Source organism: Oncorhynchus mykiss, chromosome 28 (assembly GCF_057628025.1).
Source record: "Oncorhynchus mykiss isolate SJ-2025 chromosome 28, ASM5762802v1, whole genome shotgun sequence".
Classification (NCBI taxonomy): domain Eukaryota; kingdom Metazoa; phylum Chordata; class Actinopteri; order Salmoniformes; family Salmonidae; genus Oncorhynchus; species Oncorhynchus mykiss.
The window spans coordinates 38,286,684-38,312,367 of NC_143049.1; the positions used below are offsets into that span (position 1 = coordinate 38,286,684).

The window sequence follows — 25,684 nt, forward strand, 5'->3', positions numbered from 1 at the left end:
AAAATAAGGTTTATCCTAATATTTAGGTCGGTAGGACACATAGAAAGCCGCATTTTGTTATATGCAGACGACACGCCTCTCAGACCCAGTAGGTTCTGTCCGTAGTCTATTACAGCTAATCAATTCATTTGTCAATCTATCTGGCTATAGAATTTAATTGGGGCAAAAGTGATCTCATATGTCTCTCAGGCAATATTACAGCAAGTGAGCTAGAGAGGAAACGACCACTTAACTTACCTGGGACAAAAAAATCCCTAGAAACCCAAAGCTCATCCTCAAGCTCAACTACAGTGTGCTGGTGCTCATCCTCAAGCTCAACTACAGTGTGCTGATGCTCATTCTCAAGCTCAACTACAGTGTGCTGGTGCTCATCCTCAAGCTCAACTACAGTGTGCTGATGCTCATTCTCAAGGTTAACTACAGGGTGCTGGTGCTCATCCTCAAGGTTAACTACAGTGTGTGCTAGTGCCCATCCTCAAGGTTAACTACAGGGTGCTGGTGCTCATCCTCAAGATTAACTACAGTGTGCTGGTGCTCATCCTCAAGGTTAACTACAGTGTGCTAGTGCTCATCCTCAAGGTTAACTACAGGGTGCTGGTGCTCATCCTCAAGGTTAACTACAGTGTGCTGGTGCTCATCCTCAAGGTTAACTACAGTGTGTGCTGGTGCTCATCCTCAAGGTTAACTACAGTGTGCTGGTGCTCATCCTCAAGGTTAACTACAGTGTGCGGGTGCTCATCCTCAAGGTTAACTACAGTGTGTGCTGGTGCTCATACTCAAGGTTAACTACAGGGTGCTGGTGCTCATCCTCAAGGTTAACTACAGTGTGTGCTGGTGCTCATCCTCAAGGTTAACTACAGTGTGCTGGTGCTCATCCTCAAGGTTAACTACAGTGTGTGCTGGTGCTCATACTCAAGGTTAACTACAGGGTGCTGGTGCTCATCCTCAAGGTTAACTACAGTGTGTGCTGGTGCTCATCCTCAAGGTTAACTACAGGGTGCTGGTGCTCATCCTCAAGGTTAACTACAGTGTGTGCTGGTGCTCATCCTCAAGGTTAACTACAGGGTGCTGGTGCTCATCCTCAAGGTTAACTACAGGGTGCTGGGTGCTCATCCTCAAGGTTAACTACAGTGTGCGGGTGCTCATCCTCAAGGTTAACTACAGTGTGCGGGTGCTCATCCTCAAGGTTAACTACAGTGTGCTGGTACTCATCCTCAAGGTTATCTACAGGGTGCTGGTGCTCATCCTCAAGGTTAACTACAGTGTGTGCTGGTGCTCATCCTCAAGGTTAACTAGTGTGCTGGTTGCAAAGCTAAAACAAAACATAGAGAACTGGAGAATATTGCCTCTTTCTATGATTGGTAACATTAATGCCATAAAAATGTTTTCTCTTCCCGGGTTACTCAATCTTTGCCAGAATCTCCCAATTTGTCTTACGTCTTCATTTAAAAAAAAACATTGGACTCGACAATCATTCCATTTGTCTGAGGTTACAAAGCCCATTGTAGTTGTGAAGGCCACTTGCAAAAGCCCAAGGGAAATGGTGGAGTAGACTTACCCGTCTTTAAACAGTATTACTGTGCTGCAAATGCCAGGGCATTAACAGACTAGCGTCTGGGTTTCACAGATAAATTGGACAAGGGCGCCCCCCTGTGGATAAGTATGGAAGTCAATACTGGAACACATTGTTCTGCTCCAGCGATGCTTTCCTCTAAAGCAGAGTGTCCAAACAGTCTGACAGGCAACAACGTTGTTTTGAGAAATTCTTTAAGATATCTAAACCAGACTAAGCATGTTTATAAGGTGCCTGATATCTCTGTAGATATATATATCCCCGATATGTTTCAATCATTATTTTTTGTTCCATCTCCGTTTTTTGTTGAGTGGAGGGAGAAGGGACTGGCCACAATTGAAGATCTCTCCAATTTAAAGAACACATTTCAAAGGGAAAATTCAAAATGTTGAAACCCTCCCTGTACAACATTCATTTTATGATCTGCTACGGCAGCCCTCCTAACTCAAAACACCTAGTCTCACAGTGTTATGATCTGCTACGGCAGCCCTCCTAACTCAAAACACCTAGTCTCACAGTGTTATGATCTGCTACGGCAGCCCTCCTAACTCAAAACACCTAGTCTCACAGTGTTATGATCTGCTACGGCAGCCCTCCTAACTCAAAACACCTAGTCTCACAGTGTTATGATCTGCTACGGCAGCCCTCCTAACTCAAAACACCTAGTCTCACAGTGTTATGATCTGCTACGGCAGCCCTCCTAACTCAAAACACCTAGTCTCACAGTGTTATGATCTGCTACGGCAGCCCTCCTAACTCAAAACACCTAGTCTCACAGTGTTATGATCTGCTACGGCAGCCCTCCTAACTCAAAACACCTAGTCTCACAGTTTGTCTGTCTCCTTTTCTCCAACTATAGCAGGTAACCTTGTGGTTAGCGCGTCGGGCCAGTAACTGAAAGGTTGCTAGATCGAATCCCTGAGTTGACAAGGTACAAATCTGTCATTATGCCCCTGAACAAGGCTGTTCCTCACTGTTCCTAGGCTGTCATTGTAAATAAGATATTTTTCTTAACTGACTTGCCTAGTTAAATTAAGGTTAAATAAAAAACTATGCAGAGGGCTCTACTAGTCATCTCAAGGAGACCTGGTTTAAAGAGTTAAATATTGAGATCTCAGATAATCTATGGGGAGAAGCCCTGTCTACAATTCACTCCTATTGCATCAATGCCAGATATCAATGGAAACGATACAAAATCATGCATAGACTTCATTACTCCAAAACCAAATGACATAGAGTTCACCGACCAGGTCTCCACACTGTGTGGCAAATGTAAAGCCTCGGAGGGTTCATCAACTCATAATTTTTTGGCTCTGCCCCCTACTTCACAATTTTCGGGGTGAACGTCTTTGATTGGTATTCAAAGGTATATGAACCAAGGCCATTGAACCTGACCCAGAACTTTCTGGCTATTCGGACTGTTCTCCTACGAGGAACAACAGACTGATGTTTGGAATGGTGGCTGCTTTGACACACTGCCCCAGACAATGACGGATCCTCCACCGCCAAATCGATCCTGCTCCAGAGTACAGGACTCGGTGTAACGCTCATTCCTTCGACGATAAACGCAAATCCGACCATCACCCCATGTGAGACAAAAACCACAACTCGTCAGTGAAGAGCACTTTTTGCCAATCCTGTCTGGTCCAGCGACGGTGGGTTTGTGCCCATAGGCGATGTTGTTGCTGGTGATGTCTGGTGAGAACCTGCCTTACAACAGACCTACAAGCCCTCAGTCCAGCCTCTCTCAGCCTATTGTGGACAGTCTGAGCACTGATGGAAGGATTGTGCTTTCCTGGTGTAACTTGGGCAGTTGTTGTTGCCATCCTGTAGCTGTCCCGCAGGTGTGATGTTTGGATGTACCGATCCTTGTGCAGGTGTTGTTACACGTGGTCTGCCACTGCGAGGACGATCAGCTGTCCACCCTGTCTCCCTGTAGCGCTGTTTTAGGCGTCTCACAGTAAGGACATTGCAATTTAATATCCTGGCCACATCTGCAGTCCTCATGCCTCCTTGCAGCATGCCTAAGGCATGTTCACACAGATGAGCAGGGACCCTGGGCATCTTTCTTTTGGTGCTTTTCAGAGTCAGTAGAAAGGCCTCTTTAGTGTCCTAAGTTTTCATAACTGTGACCTTAATTGCGTACCGTCTGTAAGCTGTTAGTGTCTTAACGACCGTTCCACAGGTGCATCTTTATTAATTGTTTATGGTTCATTGAACAAGCATAGGGAAACAGTGTTTAAACCCTTTACAATGAAGATCTGTGAAGTTTGGGGGATTTTTTCAAATTATCTTTGAAAGACAGGGTCCTGAAAAAGGGAAATTTCTTTAGAAAATATTTGTATTCCCAGGACTAATTCCATACGTGTTATTTCATAGTTTTGATGTCTTCACTATTATTTTACAATGTGGAAAATAGTAGCAATTAAGAAAAACCCTGGAATGAGAAGGTGTATCCAAACTTTTGACTGGTCCTGTATACATAAAAAAAATATGTTTTGTTGTCGTGGCACTACTGTTGTAAGGTCATCATTTGTTTAGTGGTCATAACTCCTACATTGAGGTCACCAGTAAAAGTGGATTAAAAAGGTTTGCTGAAAGAGGTTCTCATGCTCAGAAAATACCCGTGGGCAGATTGCTGTTGTACTAGGGTTTGTTTCTGAATCAGATCATTTTTTTTTTTTCACAGCTTGAGTGTCCTGTGTCTGCCTTAGGCATTCAAATGATTCAGAATCTTATATTTCTGTCTCAACCACAGGGTTTCCCCCAACAAGGAAAATAAGGAGTAGGTTTATTTGGCTGGTACCGTTTCAGTTCCACATGACAGTAACCACCCTGGCATCATAATGGGCTAACTGGTTTGTTTAGTAACTTGCCACTTTGACAACATCTTCACCACTCTCCCTAATTCAGCCCTTTCATGATCCATGAAAATAATGTGTTGTCCGAGCGGGTAACACATACAACATCCCCAGAGCCATGAGGAAGCAAGTTAATAACACCCTGGTCTGGTGTCTAGTGAATACCACCCATGTTTGCCTGGTGTCTAGTGACACTATCCAGGGTTGTCTGGTGTCTAGTGAATACCACCCATGTTTGCCTGGTGTCTAGTGACACTACCCAGGGTTGTCTGGTGTCTAATGAATACCACCAAGGTTTGCCTGGTTTCTAGTTACACCACCCAGGTTTGTGTGGTAAATAGTGAATACCACCCCGGGTGGGGTTCAGTAGGGAGAAAACGTTTTGAAATTAAGTGAAACTGGGGGGCGGGACTACCTGGTCTTGTCCAATGAGAAACAGAGTTTGTAGTTTTCCAAAATAACAACTGTACTAATAAAGACATAAGGCCATAAACAGTCTACAGCCGACTGGGAACATAAGAACATGTTGGCCTTTGAGGAGCTGAGTTGCTAGCTGCTGCTCTTTTATATATATATATATATATATATATATATATATATAATGTAACCTTAATTTAACTAGGCAAGTCAGTTAAGAACAAATTATTATTTACAATGACAGTCTACCAGGGAACAGTGGGTTAACTGCCTTGTTCAGGGGGCAGAACAACAGATTTTTACCATGTCAACTCGGTGATTTGATCCAGCAATCTTTCGGTTACTGGGCCAACGATCTAACCATTAGGCTACTTGCCACCCCCAGGTAACTGAGCAAGCTGTTGACACCTGGCGCTAACATGCGTCCTTGTTCCTGAACTTGTCCATATTATGATTGCGCTCACACGTTATTAAAGTGTGTCTCTCATCCATCCACTGTGTCTGCAGTGTGACCAGATTTCCATAGTCCCTACCTGTATTCAAATTACTTGACAGATATTCCCTAAAAAAATTAAGTTCATATTATTTTAAGACACATATTAATGTCAATAAGTCAATGGTGCCACTTGTTCAAAAACAAAAGAGGTGGGAATAACGACGATTTAAATGGTTTCGCTGTCCAGATCCGTCCTCACTTGTAAGATATCCAGACACAACGCGTGTCCGACCACCTTCGGAGGATCTGATCACAACGTGTCTTTTAATCATCTACATCCGTCTACAAATGTGGTCACAAACAGGATGTGGACACAGTCCAGTACCAGGTATAAAACGTGGCTATAAAGGGAGACTTAACATAAAGACATCATGAAAGCTCATTCATGATTTTAAAAAGTAATTAAAAAAATATATATATAAAACTGTAGGCTTTAAGTAAGTGCAGAACTAAATTAATATAATTTAACAGCGCATTTCAAATGAAAATGCAAACCAGTAGGGTGCAACATTAAGTGGACATAGTTCTATCCGGACCTTTCACACTCCTGGATAAGAGACCCTTTTTCAGCTGCATTAAACCTTGAATTGACTGAGTTTTAACATTTCAGTCATTTAGCTGATGCTCTTATCCAGAGCGACTTACAAGTAAGTAAGTAGTGAGTCCAGACATTATCATACTTTTAGGAATCGAATCCACAACCCTGGCGTCGTAGGCGCCGTGCTCTACCAACTGAGCAACGTGGGACCATTTCTTTACTCATCAGTTCACTATGTTGTACACTTCAAAAACCAAGGAAAAATCTAAACTCAATAAAATAAAATATATATATTTATTTTTGTACATACATGACTGAAGATACATATACAGTACTGATCTATGTCTTAAAACATAAATTATCTTCCTGGTCAGTTGACATAAAACAATTATAATATTTCAAAATGAACTACTTAAAAACGTATAAAACACAAAATGCTAGGACAAAAAGTTTGGTTTTAAATGACCAGAATTGTTCAAGAACAGTGATATCTTTTGGGAAAAAAAAATAAAACAAGCTTACAAAACACATTTTTTTTATCCCTAAGAATATGACTTAAAACATAGCCATTTTTCTTTGTTCAGTCTTCTGTCTCTGTAGACGCATCATCTCGCAGAGGGGTAAACGCGTCAATCTCATTGACAATCCTCTCAGCGATTATCTTGTTATTTGCAGCAACAACCCTTCTGGACATGAGATCCAATGGTCCACCTAGAAAAATGAACAATTCATGTTGTAATATTATTTTTTATAGCTGTAAAGAAAGTTATATCTTATTAACTATTGATAACGAAAGTAAAACTAGTTAAAGTATTCCCTGCAGGAATTGTTCATTAATTAATTGTTAATGAAAATACAACTGCTAAATTACAACAGCAACAAAAATACTGTCGTTTTTACAAACTGATCAAATCTCAGCATCTGGGTAATCAATTGTTATTGAGGATTAATTGAAGTCTATGCTGATCTGTGATTGGATCTTGAGTGCTATTGTGCATAATAGTACTATATACTGTGATTAGTACCACTTAGCAGATACTTCCATACAAAGCGACACACAGTACAGTAAGTGTATGCGCGTTTCATCCCTGCAGGAATTGAACCCACAACCTTGGACGTTGTTAGAGCCACACGGTACCACCCATTTTTACGAGTGAACACGCAACACCCATTTGGCCGACGCATCAAAATGGGCTGGGAATATGTAGTAGGGAGAGGCGTTTTACACATTGTGAAGAGGACGCTGCCGCGACATCATAATAGAACGTCGTTGCCTGGCAACGTAGATCTGCACAACATAGAAAGTAGCCATTCGTTCTGATGTCACCACTGCATCTTCCCAAGGTATCAGAATCAGAATTGTATTTGCCACATGCACTTTACAGTGAAATGCTTTACTTACAAGCCCTTAACCAACCATGTAGTTTTAAGAAAAATGATTGTTAAGTAAATAATAGAGAAGTAAAAAGAATATATAAAAAATATAAAAGTAACAAATAATGTGTTCATGGTGCCTATGTTTAAAAAAAAATATGTAACCTTTATTTAATTAGGCAAGTCAGTTAAAAACACATTCTTATTTACAATGACGGCCTACACTGGCCAAACCCTAACCCGGACGATGCTGGGCAAATTGCGCACCGCCCTATGGGACTTCCAATCACGGCCGGATGTGATACAGCCTGGAATCGAACCAGGGTCTGTAGTGACGCCTCTAGCACTGAGATGCAGTGTCTTAGACCGCTGAACCAGGGTCTGTAGTGACGCCTCTAGCACTGAGATGCAGTGTCTTAGACCGCTGAACCAGGGTCTGTAGTGACGCCTCTAGCACTGAGATGCAGTGTCTTAGACCGCTGAACCAGGGTCTGTAGTGACGCCTCTAGCACTGAGATGCAGTGTCTTAGACCGCCTGCGCCACTCAGGAGCCAAATGTGGGGCGGAGGTCTATGTGCTATCTGGGATATACAGTGACGTACCATCTACATCCATGAGGACGCCCCCTGCCTCTGTGACTATGATGGCCCCGGCAGCGATGTCCCAGCAGTGAATCCCTATCTCGTAGTAGGCCTCCACGCAGCCCGACGCCACCAGACACATGTTTGTGGCCGCTGTGCCCACACCTCGAATCCTAGGAAGATGGGACAGAGAGAGGTTGTGTTCATTACCATAACAAAATGTTTTACAACAGACAACTAAAACTGGCATTTCTTATTGGACAAGACTATTGCTTGCACAAAGCTTTTCCAGCGTCAGAGTTAGGGTTAATGTCATCAAGTTACCCACACAAAGCAGAGTCTTATCTGATGGTACGAAGGTTTTCCCGCTAGCAATAGGATAAGTTCTGGGATACCAAATGTGAAAAAAACTTCCTGAATAGTATGCAGAGTGGTCCCATACTCATTTCTCAGCTAATGTAGTATGCCATCCTAGTCTTTCAAGAAAACATTTAAATACATGGCCTCCACGCAATGTCTAATAAGTAGTATGGAAGTATGCCATTTGGGAACGTGGCCAGGGCATTCTTACCCGTGGATGACATTCTAAACGTGGCCAGGGCATTCTTACCCGTGGATGACATTCTAAACGTGGCCAGGGCATTCTTACCCGTGGATGACATTCTAAACGTGGCCAGGGCATTCTTACCCGTGGATGTAATTCTAAATGTGGCCAGGGCATTCTTACCCGTGGATGACATTCTAAACGTGGCCAGGGCATTCTTACCCGTGGACGACATTCTAAACGTGGCCAGGGCATTCTTACCCGTGGATATAATTCTAAACGTGGCCAGGGCATTCTTACCCGTGGATATAATTCTAAACGTGGCCAGGGCATTCTTACCCGTGGATATAATTCTAAACGTGGCCAGGGCATTCTTACCCGTGGATGACATTCTAAACGTGGCCAGGGCATTCTTACTCGTGGATAACATTCTAAACGTGGCCAGGGCATTCTTACTCGTGGATAACATTCTAAACGTGGCCAGGGCATTCTTACCCGTGGATGACATTCTAAACGTGGCCAGGGCATTCTTACCCGTGGATGACATTCTAAACGTGGCCAGGGCATTCTTACCCATGGATGACATTCTAAACGTGGCCAGGGCATTCTTACCCGTGGATATAATTCTAAACGTGGCCAGGGCATTCTTACCCGTGGATATAATTCTAAACGTGGCCAGGGCATTCTTACCCGTGGATATAATTCTAAACGTGGCCAGGGCATTCTTACCCGTGGATAACATTCTAAACGTGGCCAGGGCATTCTTACCCGTGGATATAATTCTAAACGTGGCCAGGGCATTCTTACCCGTGGATATAATTCTAAACGTGGCCAGGGCATTCTTACCCGTGGATGACATTCTAAACGTGGCCAGGGCATTCTTACCTGTGGATAACATTCTAAACGTGGCCAGGGCATTCTTACCCGTGGATGACATTCTAAACGTGGCCAGGGCATTCTTACCCGTGGATAACATTCTAAACGTGGCCAGGGCATTCTTACCCGTGGACGACATTCTAAACGTGGCCAGGGCATTCTTACCCGTGGATATAATTCTAAACGTGGCCAGGGCATTCTTACCCGTGGATGACATTCTAAACGTGGCCAGGGCAATCTTACCCGTGGATATAATTCTAAACGTGGCCAGGGCATTCTTACCCGTGGATGTAATTCTAAACGTGGCCAGGGCATTCTTACCCGTGGATGTAATTCTAAATGTGGCCAGGGCATTCTTACCCGTGGATGACATTCTAAACGTGGCCAGGGCATTCTTACCCGTGGATATAATTCTAAACGTGGCCAGGGCATTCTTACCCGTGGATGTAATTCTAAACGTGGCCAGGGCATTCTTACCCGTGGATGTAATTCTAAATGTGGCCAGGGCATTCTTACCCGTGGATGACATTCTAAACGTGGCCAGGGCATTCTTACCCGTGGATATAATTCTAAACGTGGCCAGGGCATTCTTACCCGTGGATGGGTAAACACAGGATCTTCCTCATGCTGGAGAAGATTTTGTCAACCACCTCTGTGTCTCTGTTGGAACCAAACTCAGTAGCAATGATAGACTGGCTGATTTCTGTAATGAGAAAGTTCAGCACTTCAGTGACATTCCTATTTCAGGTTTTTTGGATAGACAGGGTAAGAGAGACAGGGAGGGAAGGTTAGCAGGGGAGTGTGAGGAGGGAAGTAGGTCAGAACTGAATGATGATGTGTATAAAGGATTACAAATTTGTGTTAAGTACTAAAGATGTTGCAAATGCTCGTGAATTGTAATGCTTGTGAATTGTAATGCTCGTGAATTGTAATGCTCGTGAATTGTAATGCTTGTGAATTGTGATGCTCGTGAATTGCAATGCTTGTGAATTGTAATGCTCATGAATTGTAATGCTCATGAATTGTAATGCTCATGAATTGTAATGCTCGTGAATTGTAATGCTCGTGAATTGTAATGCTTGTGAATTGTGATGCTCGTGAATTGCAATGCTTGTGAATTGCAATGCTCATGAATTGTAATGCTCATGAATTGTAATGCTCATGAATTGTAATGCTCATGAATTGTAATGCTCGTGAATTGTAATGCTCATGAATTGTAATGCTCGTGAATTGTAATGCTCATGAATTGTAATGCTCATGAATTGTAATGCTCATGAATTGTAATGCTCATGAATTGTAATGCTCATGAATTGTAATGCTCATGAATTGTAATGCTCATGAATTGTAATGCTCATGAATTGTAATGCTCATGAATTGTAATGCTCGTGAATTGTAATGCTCATGAATTGTAATGCTCATGAATTGTAATGCTCGTGAATTGTAATGCTCATGAATTGTGATGCTCGTGAATTGTAATGCTCATGAATTGTAATGCTCGTGAATTGTAATGCTCATGAATTGTGATGCTCGTGAATTGTAATGCTCATGAATTGTAATGCTCGTGAATTGTAATGCTCATGAATTGTGATGCTCGTGAATTGTAATGCTCATGAATTGTAATGCTCGTGAATTGTAATGCTCATGAATTGTGATGCTCGTGAATTGTAATGCTCATGAATTGTAATGCTCATGAATTGTAATGCTTATGAATTGTAATACTTATTTTAACAAAAATGAAATACTAGTTTAAATGCAGCGCTACAATGTAAATCTGGACTCAAACGGAGTAAGGAAATGTAAATATGTGGCTTCTCACCTAATAAAAGATTGGGAAACACTGGTCTATAGTAAAGTAAAATATGAATAGTAGTGAACTCAGAGAGACATAGTAATACTAGTATTATACAGCACTATAGATGCACTGGTTGAACTAACTACTGAACCTTTCTGGTCTGACACATTAAGGATCTGTCCATTGCAGAAGGCCCCCTTCCCTTTCCTGGCTGTGTACATCTTGTCTTCTATGCAGCTGTACACCACTCCAAACTCCAGCTGAGAGAAACAAGAGAGGAATGAATGTCTGTTGCGGTGGCAATCTGAACAGGGATTCACTACCCCCCTATACACAGTGAAAGAGGTTAGGGTACACAATCGACCACAATTCCAAAAACCAAAAAGAGAAATCTAAATTCAATAAAATTTTAGACTTTTACAGCCCCTTTAATGACTGGTGATGAATATACATTATACTGGTTTAAACATAGATGATCTTCCCGGTCAGTTGACCATTTAAAAAAAAAATCTAATTTATGAAACACAGAATGCTGTAAAAGACAGAGACAGTCAGACAAACACAAAAACAGACAGAAAGGAAAGACAAACACAAAAACAGACAAAGACAGACACAGACAGACAGACAGAGACACTCACTCAACTGCAACAATTATGTTGCAGATTTAACTCTTGTAGGTGCAAAACTTTGCAATTTTAAAATGAAGAATGAACAATGAAATGTCTCGAGTTCTCTAGGCTCAGAAAAACTCTGAATGATTAATAGGAAAACTTGCCTTTCTGTCGACTGCAAAGCCAATAGACACGGCAACAAATGGATATCTGTTGGAAGCCATGGATTTCAGAAAGACGGTGTAACCAGTGCTACGGTAAGATGAGCAAATGTGCATGCTACATAATGACAGGATTACATGGAAATCAGGTTTTTGATAAGATATTTTAAATCGACACAAAACGATTACCACATTTTATTTGAGAAAATAACAATAATTTAATAAATTACCCGTGGACAAAGTTAGTGGTTCCGTCTACCGGGTCGACAATCCAGGTTGGGTTGTCAGTTAGAACACAGGGCTCTCCAGCAGCCACCGACTCCTCGCCTATGAAACTGCAACACAAGGAGAACAAGGTCATGTTCACAAAGCTGCTTAAACGCACACAGGAAAAGAACAACCCAGTCGACCTCCATTTGTTTCTATGTAAAGCCAGAGGCGGCTTCGCCTGTGTTTTCAGCTCTCTCTCTCTGCGTGCAACATCATTAAGGCACTAAAGGAAACAGACTGCAACAGAGAGGGACAATCTGAAATGCTCATTTTCATTTTCCGTAGCACAATGTTTTCTTATTGGACAAGTCTAGATCGCCCCCTCTCCGTAAAACGACCTACTAAACTATCGCCATTAAAGTCCATATAGTCTGCATCATTTAGAAACACCAAACACCTTTATAATGTCTGCATCATTTAGAAACACCTTTATAATGTCTGCATCATCTAGAAACACCTTTCTAATGTCTGCATCATCTAGAAACACCTTTCTAATGTCTGCATCATCTAGAAACACCTTTATAATGTCTGCATCATCTAGAAACACCTTTATAATGTCTGCATCATTTAGAAACACCAAACACATTTATAATGTCTGCATCATCTAGAAACACCTTTATAATGTCTGCATCATCTAGAAACACCTTTATAATGTCTGCATCATCTATAAACACCTTTATAATGTCTGCATCATCTAGAAACACCTTTATAATGTCTGCATCATCTAGAAACACCTTTATAATGTCTGCATCATCTAGAAACACCTTTATAATGTCTGCATCATCTATGTCTGCATCATCTATAAACACCTTTATAATGTCTGCATCATCTAGAAACACCAAACACCTTTATAATGTCTGCATCATATTTGTCTGCATCATCTATTATTTATACCTTTATAATGTCTGCATCATCTATAAACACCTTTATAATGTCTGCATCATCTATAAACACCTTTATAATGTCTGCATCATCTATGTCTGCATCATCTATTATTTATACCTTTATAATGTCTGCATCATCTATAAACACCTTTATAATGTCTGCATCATCTAGAAACACCTTTATAATGTCGGCATCATTTTTTAAATTTTATTTACCTTTATTTAACTAGGCAAGTCAGTTAAGAACAAATTCTTATTTTCAATGACGGCCTAGGAACAGCCTGTTCAGGGGCAGAACGACAGATTTGTACCTTGTCAGCTCGGGGATTCGAACTTGCAACCTTTCGGTTACTAGTCCAACGCTCAAACCACCAGGCTACTCTGCTGCCCCATCTGCATCCACCTTTATAATGTCTGCATCCTCTAGAAACACCATGTATAATATCACCTTTATAATGTCTGATTGAACACCAACAGATACTGATCGGGAGGTTCTGTAATATACCTGTAAAAATCCTTCTCCTTTTCTTGGGCTATAAGAAGTGTGCCTGTGTGTGTGTGTGTGTGTGTGTGTGTCTCAGGATATGTCTTTATATAAGCAAAGCCACAGTAAGTTATTGTACCTGTGCGTGGGGAATTTCTCCTTCACAGAGTCTATAATGAGTTGCTCCACCTTTTGGTCAGTTTTAGTCACCAGGTCCACAGAAGAACTCTTCAACATAACCTTCATGTCATTCTGTACTGCATCCCTTACAAGCTGCAGCAGATAGATACACGGTTGAATACTGGAACTTCTGTCTGAAGCCAAAAGGTCAGTGAAGAAAACCACAAGACAAGCAGCCCCACCACACGCTCTGACAGACACAAAGTCAGTCAGTCCGTCAGTCAGTCAGTCAGTCAGTCAGTCAGACAGACAGGACACAAATTCAGACACAAACTCAGTCAGACAGAGACAGTCAGACAGAGACAGTCAAACACAAAGACAGACAGACAGGACACAAATTCAGACACAAACTCAGTCAGACAGAGACAGTCAGACAAACACAAAAACAGACAGAAAGGAAAGACAGACACAAAAACAGACAAAGACAGACAGACAGACAGAGACACTCACCGAGCCTGCTTTCCTGGCCAGAGCCACAGCATGGTCCATGGCATTCTGCCAAAGGTCAGTCATGGTATGGTGCCTTGATGTAAGAACTATGTCCTTAAAAGGATGCTGTGGAACAGACAGTGAAAAGGTTTTACTTAATACATAAAACATTGATAAAATAACACCTCAAAGTTTAGCGATCATACTATGGTTATGTTGGAAAAATGTGCAAATAAACTAGCTACCCCAATACTGGGTCCAGTATGTGCTTGTAGCAATGGAGCTGAAAATGCTGTCAATTCCATCAGAATAAGAGCTTTATGAAACCTGAGGCAAATCCTCCTGTAATTTCCATTTTCCAAGAGCATGACCTTTGTAAAAATAGCAACCCTAGAGGGAAGAACGACTGATTGCTCCTATACTGATGGGAAGAATGTGAAAGTACATTGACAAATTATGGTATAATAATTTAATTAAAACAAATAGCGATATTCTATAATAAAACTGTTTGCATTGCAAATGTTTTCAGATAAAGTATTGTTTATCCATTTAAAAAACAGTACTGATCCGAGATTGGTTTAGCCTAACAGTTCTCGAGCTATATGCGAGGATTTATAACCATTCCATCTTAAAATGTAACACACAACACGTTATCGAGCTAGTCTGTGCACAGAATAGGAAATAAGGGACTGTAACTAGCATACGAATGATCGAGAAAAAAAGAGACTAAAATCTCACCGATAGTAGATCGAGTTGGGAAAAGTCAATAAGCCACCACTTCCGCATAGAACAATTTTTATTTTTTTTACTTCCGCATAGAATCGTCTTCTTCTTGGCTATTTTGCCCAACAAGACGAATAACGGGTATGTGCTGCCGCTTACTGGCCAGTGTTGCGCCATTGCACGCCATTAGCAATACTGAACAAAACTTTTAAACGCAACATGTAACAATTTCAAAGATTTAACTGAGTTACAGTAGTTCATAAAGGGAAATCAGTCAATTGAAATAAATGCATTACGCCATATTCTATGGATTTCACATGACTGGGAATGCAGATATGCATCAGTTGGTCACAGACGTTTAAAAAAATAAAATAAAAAGGATACAGATACATTTGAAAAAAAAGAAAAGAAAAGGTAGGTGCGTGAATCACAAAACCAGTCAGTATCTGGTGTGACAAACCATTTGCCTTACGCAGCGCGACACATCTCCTTCGCATAGAGTTGATCAGGCTGTTGATTGTGGCCTGGGGAATGTTGTCCGGCTCCTCTTCAAGCTATGCGAAGTTGCTGGATATTGGCCGGAACACGTTGTAGTACACATCGATCCAGAGCATCTCAAATATGCTCAAAGAGTGACATGTCTGGTGAGTACGCAGGTCATGGAAGAACGGGGACATTTTCAGCTTCCAGGAATTGTGTACAGATCCTTGCGACATGGGGCTGTGCATTATCATGCTGAAACACGAGGTTATGGTGGCGGGTGAATGGCGCGACAATGGGCCTCAGGATCTCGTTACTGTATTTCTGTGCGTTCAAATTGCCATCGTTAAAATACAATTGTATTCGTTGTCCGTAGTTTATGCCTGTTTATACCATAACCACACCACCAACATGATGGACTCTGTTCACAACGTTGACATCAACAAACCGCGTGTTCAGTGTATTTTAAAAACGTTTTACAGGCAATCCTCAGTCAGGTTGATATGAACAACCCAATAATACAAACAGTCTCAATTTGAGTAATTTCTAACACTTTACTGAAAAGTAGGAACTGTAGCAGTTATTTGATGCCATAGAAATAGGTACTCTAGATGTATATAACCCCTTGTAGCATGGGCATTGCCATTGAGGGCTTCCACCATTTTAATAGTTCAAGGGATAGTTCACCCAAATTGCAAAAGGACCCTGTAAGCATTATATGTAAGCATTCTATGTAAGCATTTTATGTAAGTTACAAGGTATGACAGCATTCAATGCTTCGGTATAGTATCCCTAAACGGAGTTCCACGGGTGATCCATTATCCATAATCCCCCTCCATTATCCATAACCCCCTCCATTACCCATAACCCCCATTATCCACAATCCCCCTACATTATCCATAATCCCCTCCGATATCCACCTCCATTATCCACAATCCCCCTCCATGATCCATAAGGCCCCTCCATTATCCACCTCCATTATCCATAATCACCATCCATTATCCATAATAAACTTACATCACAAAAGGTTAAGGTAAAGCTATAGGTCACAAGTTTAGAGGAGGAAACCACAATGCTATTCACAGTTCAGCTGTTTGAACACATTGACACCTCTCTCACTATCACAATGGAGAGTAGGAGCGCATTTGAAGCAGTTGTATTTATTTTATCATATCCATAATCATATCTCTTATTTGGGAAAATAAAATGTTTATAACAAATTCCCACTAGTTCCCACGATGGCCTATGTCGAAACACGTCAATAGTTTTTCAATCTTTGTTCCATTGAACATGCTCTAAAGGCATTTTAGTTATATGAAGAGTGCCTTGTTCCTCCTAGTTTTTTTTAATGCCCAAATAACCCCTTTACCAAATCACATGATCATGAGAAATATTTAAATATTGAAATCAAGATGTAATAACATGGCAAAGTCAATATTTCAACTTGTGATAACAGGGGACAATGCTTTCTACATTTCAAGATGATTGTCAATCACTGTTTGGTGGGATACAATTCATAGCTTAGTGCTCTGGACAGGTGGCAATGAGGCTTTTAAAGGCATTTCACTCCATGCAGTTCCAACTTGCGAAACCGTCCATGCTTTCCAATGCTGGCTGGTCATTGGTTAAAGTAGGATTCTGTTTCAATGTTGTGGCTGCAGTAACTGACCCTATTGGCTCAAATACTGCATCTCTTACGCTGAGGAAAGGGGTCCTCCAGATTTGAATGTCTTGATGGGCTTGCCTGGCATAAAGAAAATACTTGTTTTGAAATATTAGCCAGGCTTGATGGTTGAATGTATACTGTACGTTTCCGATTGCACTTGGTTGTTGCTAATTTTAGCTAGGTGGCTAACGCTAATGTTAGCTAGGTGGCTAATGTTAGATAGGTGGTTAACATTAGCTAGGCTAGGGGTTGGGGTTAGAGTTTAAGGTTAGGGTTAAGCGTTAGCTAACATGCTAAGTCATTTTAAAGTAGCTAAAAGGTCGTAAGTAGTTGCTAATTAGCTAAAATGTTCAAGTTGTCCATGTGGAGATTTGAACAGGCAAAAGGTTACTAGACGTTTGCATTATACGCCCATCCATCCACCCTGACCAACCACCCTACTTTCATTTTTTTTATGCCTTAATTAACCCTCTGTCTTATGTAATGATACCAGAATCGGCATCCATCTGATATAGGCAGGCATCAAGGCATTCATTAAATGAAATGGTGGCCTCACCAAAAAGAAAACCAAGATGAGAATTCAATGTGTAGCCTAAACGTTATAACAGTGTCTGTTTATTCAGATTTTTTATTTTTAAATCTACCTGAATATGATAGCAGATTTTTACTGTACCCAAAACCATTCTGTGATTTTATTTGACCAATATGGGATTGACATTATATGGCATTACTGTATAAATGTAATGGAGATTTAACTGAATTGCGCATCATTATTATAACCATTTCGTTTCACTATGTCAATGGTAAAAGACATGTAGGTAGAACACACAAACAGTAGGTGGGAGCATAACCTCAACGATGAGAATCCACACATTTGTGTATTCAATTAAATTGGTCTTTATTTCACGAAGACGTACCTCTCCAAAGCAATGGCGGTTCATTGTTCAAATGGCTAAACAAGGAGAACGCTGTGCCGTGCCTAATGTCCCGTTTTGAACGCTGTGTCCCGTTGCTAGGCACAGGCGTACTTACTTGGCTTTAGGATCCTCGTTGTCATGGGTACAGGGGAAGGCCTGGACCACTTGCGCGTTTTGATTGGCGCGTTTTGATTGGCTACGGCCGAGCTGCTCGCTGCAATAACCTTCCTTGACATCATGTCAAACTCAGTGCCTGATGGTATGAAGAGGAGTAACACTTCAGTGGATACAACATGGAGACTTCTGAACATCTTCACAACTGACATTGATGTCCAAAAGATATGGCTAACAGTGTTATATAGCGCTATGCGTTTCTGCACACACCTGAGTTCCTACTACCTTACCTGCATGTTTCATTTAAAAAAAATTGTCTGTAATGTATGCTGAGCCCTTTGAAAATCAGACCGGTATTATTGGGTTGAAAAATGGCACAATTGGGAACTTATAACTGTCTAAATTGCAACGTAGTGTCTGACTTGCCTAGTTAAATAAAGATAAAATAAATAGAGGCACACCGTTTAGGAAAGCCCCTTTGCCCTTCTGAGCACAGTAGAGTTTGTCCTCCACATGGCTGTAGATGATCCCAAACTCAGTCTAGAGACCAAAGGTGAATGATTACTACAGTGAATTATGGTCTGGAGAAGTGGGACCAAGTCATTGTTTTACAAGTCCCAAGTCAAGTCCCAAGTCCGAGTCAAGACCATCTCAAGTATCAAGTCCTAAACGTTGTGTTTCGAGTCCTAAACAAGTCATAATGTGCTCTTCACCAAATGTAATACCATTTCATATTTTTAACAAGAGTAATAGTTAGTATATTACATTTACGCAAATCATGAATGCTTAAAAAAAATCTCTATATTTATTACTTTCCATATACATTTTATATTTCCATGGAAATACATGGGTAGCCATGAGAAAGACAGTCCAATAGTGATCGACTATCGAGAATCTCTATGGGGCGCCATCGGGCGATGTAGGTTTGTACACAATCGCCCAACCTTAACACACACACTGTCACGCCCTGGCCATAGAGAGGCTCTCTATAGAGAGGCTTCTCTATTTTGGTTAGGCCAGGGTGGGACTAGGGTGGGCATTCCATGTTCATTTTCTATGTTTTGTATTTCTTTGTTGTTTGCACGGGTGTGGTTCTCAATCAGAGGCAGCTGTCTGTTATTGTCTCTGATTGAGAGCCATACTTAGGTAACTTTTTCCCACTGTGTTTTTGTGGGTAGTTGCTTTCTGTTTTTGTGTCTGCACCAGACAAAACTGTTTCGGTTGTTCTCGTTGTTGTTTTGTTAATCAGTGTTCAGTTCCATTAATAGAAGGATGAACAGATACCACGCTGCACCTTGGTCCTCACCTTCTTCCACCAACAGCCGTTACACATACACTCTCTTTGTGTGGTTACAGTAGGCTAACGTATGTCAATGGTTTTAGGAACAGCAGTAACATCAGGCAGGATTTAGGCTACATACTGCCTAGTGGGTCCTCACTGCCGATGGTGGGTCCTCACTGCCAATGGTGGGTCCTCACTGCCGATGGTGGGTCCTCACTGCCGATGGTGGGTCCTCACTGCCGATGGTGGGTCCTCACTGCCGATGGTGGGTCCTCACTGCCGATGGTGGGTCCTCACTGCCGATGGTGGGTCCTCACTGCCGATGGTGGGTCCTCACTGCCGATGGTGGGTCCTCACTGCCTGGTGGGTCCTCACTGCCGATGGTGGGTCCTCACTGCCGATGGTGGGTCCTCACTGCCGATGGTGGGTCCTCACTGCCGATGGTGGGTCCTCACTGCCGATGGTGGGTCCTCACTGCCGATGGTGGGTCCTCACTGCCGATGGTGGGTCCTCACTGCCGATGGTGGGTCCTCACTGCCGATGGTGGGTCCTCACTGCCGATGGTGGGTCCTCACTGCCGATGGTGGGTCCTCACTGCCGATGGTGGGTCCTCACTGCCGAGAACAGCAGTAGAGACACCCTGCCCCCCCCCCCATGGCCAGGTCTGGTAATACAGGTATCATTAATCATTACTAACACCAATCAGAACAGCAGCTTCAAAATGTCGAACAAAGTTGGAAATTGTTGCGCCTTCCTCTTATTTTCTTCTCGCATGTTTTGCAGGTTGCAATCCATTTTTGTTGTTGATACAGCGTCGTCTTTATATCCAACATTTTTTATTTATATATTTATCATTTGGGGTATCATCTTTCCAAGGGCTCCATCTGAACTCACCCGCCGATGTTCCTCTGCACTGACACGCACGCACAACTTTTTCTCAGCTGGCACAATTTGATTGGCTGCTGTCCGATTCAAACTGTAATCCGTTAAATGAAGAGTTTATGCGCTGCACACTTTTTAAGAGCATCATTTTTCATATTTGGGCTTGGGGAGGGTGTCGAGTCATAAGGCTTAAGTCCAAGTCAAGTCACGAGTCATTGGTGTTAAAACTTCTTATGGCTGGGGGGGAAGTATTGAGTAGCTTGGATGAATAAGGTGCCCAGAGTAAACTGCCTGCTCCTCAGTCCCAGTTGCTAATATATGCATATGATTAGTATATTTGGATAAAAACCACTGACGTTTCTAAAACTGTTTGAATGATGTCTGTGAGTATAACAGAACTCATATGGCAGGCAAAAACCAACCTGGAAGTGGGAAATCTGAGGTTGGTCGATATTCAACTCAGCCCCTATTGAAGATGCAGTGGGAGATTGTTCATGTTGCACTTCCCAAGGCTTCCACTAGATGTCAACCATCTCTAGAAACTTGTTTGATGCTTCTACTATGAAGGGAGGCTGAATGAGAGGGGAATGAGTCAGAGGTCTGCCAGCCGTCACGCGCTGGTCACGCGCATTTCACATGAGAGGTATCTCCCGTTATTTTGCTTTTCTGAAGACAAAGGAATTCTCCAGTTGGAATATTATTGAAGATTTATGTTAAAAACATTCTAAAGGTTGATTCCATACATCGTTTGACAAGTTTCTACGGACTGTAACAGAACTTTTTGACATTTCGTCTGCAACTAGTGAACGCGCTTCATTTCGTCCAGCAGAGGGGGCTGCTCGCTATAGCAGCTTCATTCACTCTTCTTCTTCTACTAACTACTTGCTCGCGATAGTTTTAGAGAAAACTGCTGTGGAAAACTCGGGCCAGAAGCAAGCGAATCCACAACATTACCACAAATGTCTTTTCAAGCCACGTAAGTTACAATCGTTTGAGATACTAGCTAGTGGTGTTATAATGTCACAATTTATCATATAGATAGATGGATCTGTTCTATAAGGTTTTAAATGGGCTATGCTAGCTAATGTTAGCTATGTAGACTAAGTTAGCTAGCTACTGTTATGGTAGCTAGGTTAAAAAACGTTCACATGTAAACATGCAGTGGACGGGCTATTTTGAAAATATGATTCTATTAAATTAACGCAATTAATTCTGAGAATATTTTTTGTAGATAACAATTTTAATGGTTTGGCATTATAAGTAGTGTGGAAATACATTGAGAAATGTTCATGGATAACATTAGCAGTGGAGAGGAGGAAGACTGGATAGGAAGAAGAGTGAAGGAGATAGAAGAGGAAAGGTCAAGATATGGTGACAGAGCCTGCCAATTCATTTTTCCAAACAATGTTTATGAAAAAATAAATACAAATGAGGCAAACAATGGCAAGCAATCAGAATCTATTAACCAAAGTATTTTATCTAATAGTATGCTATTTATTAACACAGATTGGAGAGGAAGGAGAAGGAAAAATTAAAGGAGTAAAAAATAGTGAAGCAAGGAGAGTGTAGAAGAGTGAGGTGGAAAGGTGAAGAGAAGGACAGGAAGAAAAGAGGAGGAGAAAGATTGGAGGAGAAGAAAAAGTGAAGAGAGTAAGTAGAGTGACACAAGGAGAGTGAAGAACAGACACAATGACTCTTTCCAAGAAACGGAAATGCACTTTTTATAACAGACATGAGAGAATTTCCATTTATACGCTCAGGTCAAGACAATAGAATGGTTCACTGCACCCTTTGTAATTCCTCTCTTTCAATTGGCAGCCGGAGAAGAACGGCAGAACATCAGCAGACGAAAAAAGCATGAAGCCTCTCTGATTGGCCGTGTTGGTATGCCCTCTGTCACCACATTCTTCAAGAAGGTAGAGACTTCCCAAGAAGAATATGGTTTATCTGTGCAGGGGGGTGTCTTTGCATACCACACTATGTGACACAATCATAGTTACAGATCTATGGACTGCACAGCACAACTGACACGGAAGCTTTATGAGCCAACGTTTACATGTGCTAGGACAAAATGTGAAGCCATAGTGAGTAACGTGTTACCAAAGTAGTTGCCCATATTGCTAACACAGGACCTAGACCAGGTTGAATTTGTGTCCCTGGCCATTGATGTGTCCAATCATGGACATGTAAAGCTGCTGCCAATAGTGGTCAGATATTGTAAGATATATGATGGCAACACATCTGTGGAAACAAAACTGCTTGATTTTGTTGAATTGAATGGAGAAACAGCAGAGGACCTTGCAGCTGAGGTCCTGATGGTCATCCAAAAAATGTAACCTGGAAAATATTCTCTGCCCACAACACAAATACCTTCTTTGGAGGACTGAATAGGCTGGGGGAGGGTCAATGTCCATACCAAAGTTAAAAATGCTCTGCCGCGGGAGGTGATTGGCTGAGGTTGTCCTGCCCACGTCATTCATAACACGGCCAGAACAGCTTTGGATATGATGTTGAGTACCTGCTCACAAAGATATTTGGATATGTTCATATTTTTTACCGTCAGAGTAGAACGACTGAAGGACTTTTGTGAGTTTGTTGGCCAGGAAGAACCATAACATTTTAGGGCACAGCCATGTTCGCAGGATGTCCATGCTCCCTGTTCTAGAAAGAGTGCTGAAAATGTGCCATTGAAATCTTTTTTTATTTCTGAAGACAAATGCCCTGTTGTCCTTGCGAACAATGTTCGAAGATCCACTGACTGAACTTTGGCTGGCCTTTGTCCATGGAAACTTGACACGAATTCCGTGACACGATCAAGATGCTTGGAGGCCAGGACCACTGTGTTGTGGAGTCCGCTGCTATTCTGAGAAACGTTGAGGCAAAATTGACTGCAAGACGTGATGACAACTTCATTCCAGTTTTGGTCAGAGGACTTCTGAGAGAGCTGGAGGACAATGGAGACATGTCTAAAGAGAGCTTTCTCAAAACATCCCAATCGTTCTTCACTACGGCTGTGAACTACTTGCAGGCACACAGATCATCTAAAATATTTACATGGTCTCCTTTTAAAAAGACAACCTCAGCGTGAAGAGATCCAGAAGGCAGCAGGCACACTGCAGGAAAAATGCCCCAATGTGACCATCAATGAGGATGCATTGTGTGACGAGGATACTGGCCTGCAAGAGTTCCATAAAGGGGGGATCGCTTGAAGAATGGAAAACATCTGAGACACCTCTTAGTCAGAGATGGAGCACGGTGGTTACCCACTTCAAAGAGAACGACATCCCACACACTAACCTGGCTAGATTAGCGTCTGTTGTCATGTGTTTACCTGGAAGTAATGCACCAGTCGAGAGAGTATTCTCCCAAACTAATAATATATGGACAGCAGCAAGAAATAGGTTCACTGATCCTACCATCAAGTCCATTCTTATTGTGAAGACAAACTTCAACCTCCCCTGCCAGGAGTTCATGGAGAAGCTGGCCAAAGACAGAGCAATCCTGAAGAAAATACATTATTCTGAGAAATATACAGATTCGGTTGGTATAAGTATATTATGTAGTTACCAATCTCATCAGCATCTTATTTCTTTATTATGTTAAGTATTTCATATATACTATTGTCTCTTTTTTTCAATTTAGCTCATGTTCTCTTCTGTTCTTATTCTACCCAGACTACCAGGACCACTGAATGGCTGTTCAGATTGGACAGTTCTGTCTTGTCTATAGTGTTTCTGTAGTATAGTTGTTTTCTCTATCACAATGTGCCTGTTAAGACGAAACACATGAAACCGGAATTGTCCATTTTTTTAAAAAAAATCCTAGATAATAACATTGGATATTTTAATTATATATTGACCGCCGAACTGGCAATGTCCCCGGTTCTCATTCCAGAAATCTGGTCACCTTATGTTAAAGTCGAAGTCGAGTTGCAAGTCATCATATTTGTGACTCATGTCTGACTCAAGTCCAAGTCATGTGACTCGAATCCACACCTCTGCTGGTCTGTATATCTCCGCATTTATTTTCAATAATGACACAATTCGCACACGACAAAACACTTGCATAATATGGCCGAGCCTAACCGAACAACAGACTGAATGTTGTCACACTCAATCAGCTGGCAAATTTCACAAACACTTCCAGCTGATTGCGAGGAAACGCTTTGGTCAGCTGCCTTCGGTTACATTTGTCTATTTACATATTGTGCATCACCTGCATGGGTCAGGAGATTGAAAATACAAGTGACAATTTAGCTAACGAGATTGCAGTACGATAGAAAAGGGGTGTCTATGGAAACTATTTCACGCTCTGAGTATTTTTTTACATGACACTTCCGGACGGATGCTTGCCTAAACGTCAGACTGTTACCATGTTTACCCTGAAATAAGTGTCAAAAAAAAAAAGTCTCTACGAGGCAGAATGTTGACTAAAATGATATTTACACTTACTTGACCTGTTGCACATGCTGTTGGTCCATTTGATGGTAGGTTGGAGGAGATTGGGTATCTGCAGGAAAGTGTTGTTTACCTGACTTTTTGTTGTAGGTTATGTTAACTTGTTAAACTTACCAATAATGAAGTTTGCGCTAAATACCCATTTGTATTTTTGACGCTGGCGTCCAACCACCTCGTTTTACAGCAAGTATCCATGCATCTCGTTGTGCTGATCCTTTGGGAAAATCTATACACTTTTAATTTCTGTCAATCGGGAACACCCCACCAGCGAACATGATTGTCCAAAGCTTTTTACTCTCTACATGGCCCTTAATGTCCTCATATTACTAGCCTAATTCTAGCAGGTAGCTCTTTTTTAGACGTTCTTTAGCTGTTGGTTTACATTCGCACAGGAAGTTTTCTGGGAACAACGGTTGCGTAACACTTCCGAACATAGCTCCTTGAAAACGGTTCCCAACTGAGCGATATCATTTGCCGCTATGGCCAAGCTGCAAAGTCAACATTGGCTATATCGTGAAATGTATTGGCTAGAATATGGCTATAAATTAGCCAGACTCGAATATATTTAGAATATAACTGTATTGCCCCTCAGAATGGTCTATTTGTAATTTTTTTTAGTGCCAACAATAAAACAAGAACAGGATGTTGTACACAAACGCCTTAATCACACCGATAGTATGTGTTTACGCAAAATCGGACGCAGCATCATTTGGATATGTGTGCAACAAATGTTCAACATTCACCTTCCGCTACCATTTCTGTCAAGCCGTCTACGCATACATTTTGACGCTTAACTTCGATAAATCCAACGTATGCAGAACGCAGTGCAACTGCCTCTCCAACGCAATGCCGCAAGGCAAACGCAGTGTTCCATATCATATCCATCACACCAATGCTGTTGCTAAACGTTTCTTAAACAGAAGAACAATTGGGCGGGAGCTACCTTTATTTGTCCTATAGAAACTTTTGTTTTAGTTGCAAAACGTTTAAACTGTTTTGACTAATAATTGCACACCTGAAATCTCACTGCCATGCTAGATTCAGATTCCAAGAACACAGGATGAGATGTTACTATCCTTTGTGCAAGCACTT

The 25,684-nt window shown here is 41.7% G+C and overlaps 1 protein-coding gene and 1 long non-coding RNA gene across 6 annotated transcripts in view; one reads left to right on the forward strand and one right to left on the reverse strand.

The window, feature by feature from the left end:
* Nucleotides 1–6,157: 6,157 nt before the first annotated feature.
* impa1 (inositol monophosphatase 1) lies at nt 6,158–25,051 on the reverse strand. 5 transcript variants are annotated; one of them, NM_001160581.2, is given in 10 exon segments: nt 6,158–6,596; nt 7,862–8,013; nt 9,855–9,963; nt 11,204–11,312; nt 11,828–11,873; nt 12,055–12,159; nt 13,602–13,621; nt 13,703–13,735; nt 14,093–14,197; nt 14,810–14,836. In NM_001160581.2, coding segments are annotated over 9 exon segments (768 nt in total). In that variant the 5' UTR covers nt 14,156–14,197; nt 14,810–14,836; the 3' UTR covers nt 6,158–6,465.
* Nucleotides 21,032–25,684, forward strand: part of LOC149971176 (uncharacterized) — a 160,073-nt gene continuing 155,420 nt past the window's right edge. Inside the window, exon 1 of the long non-coding RNA XR_016492810.1 lies at nt 21,032–21,111. This is a non-coding gene — a long non-coding RNA (uncharacterized LOC149971176). The remainder of the gene's footprint in view (nt 21,112–25,684) is intronic.

What these genes read in the sequence shown, in the direction of transcription:
- impa1 (XM_036965878.2), bottom strand. Translation starts at nt 24,787, where the DNA reads ATGGATACTTGCTGTAAAACGAGGTGGTTGGACGCCAGCGTCAAAAAT. An exon ending in TGGCCAGGAAAGCAGGCTCG is followed by an intron (nt 13,736 to 14,092) that starts GTGAGTGTCTCT and finishes TATCTGCTGCAG; the next exon opens with CTTGTAAGGGATGCAGTACA. An exon ending in CGTCCTCATGGATGTAGATG is followed by an intron (nt 6,597 to 7,861) that starts GTACGTCACTGT and finishes TCATTTTTCTAG; the next exon opens with GTGGACCATTGGATCTCATG.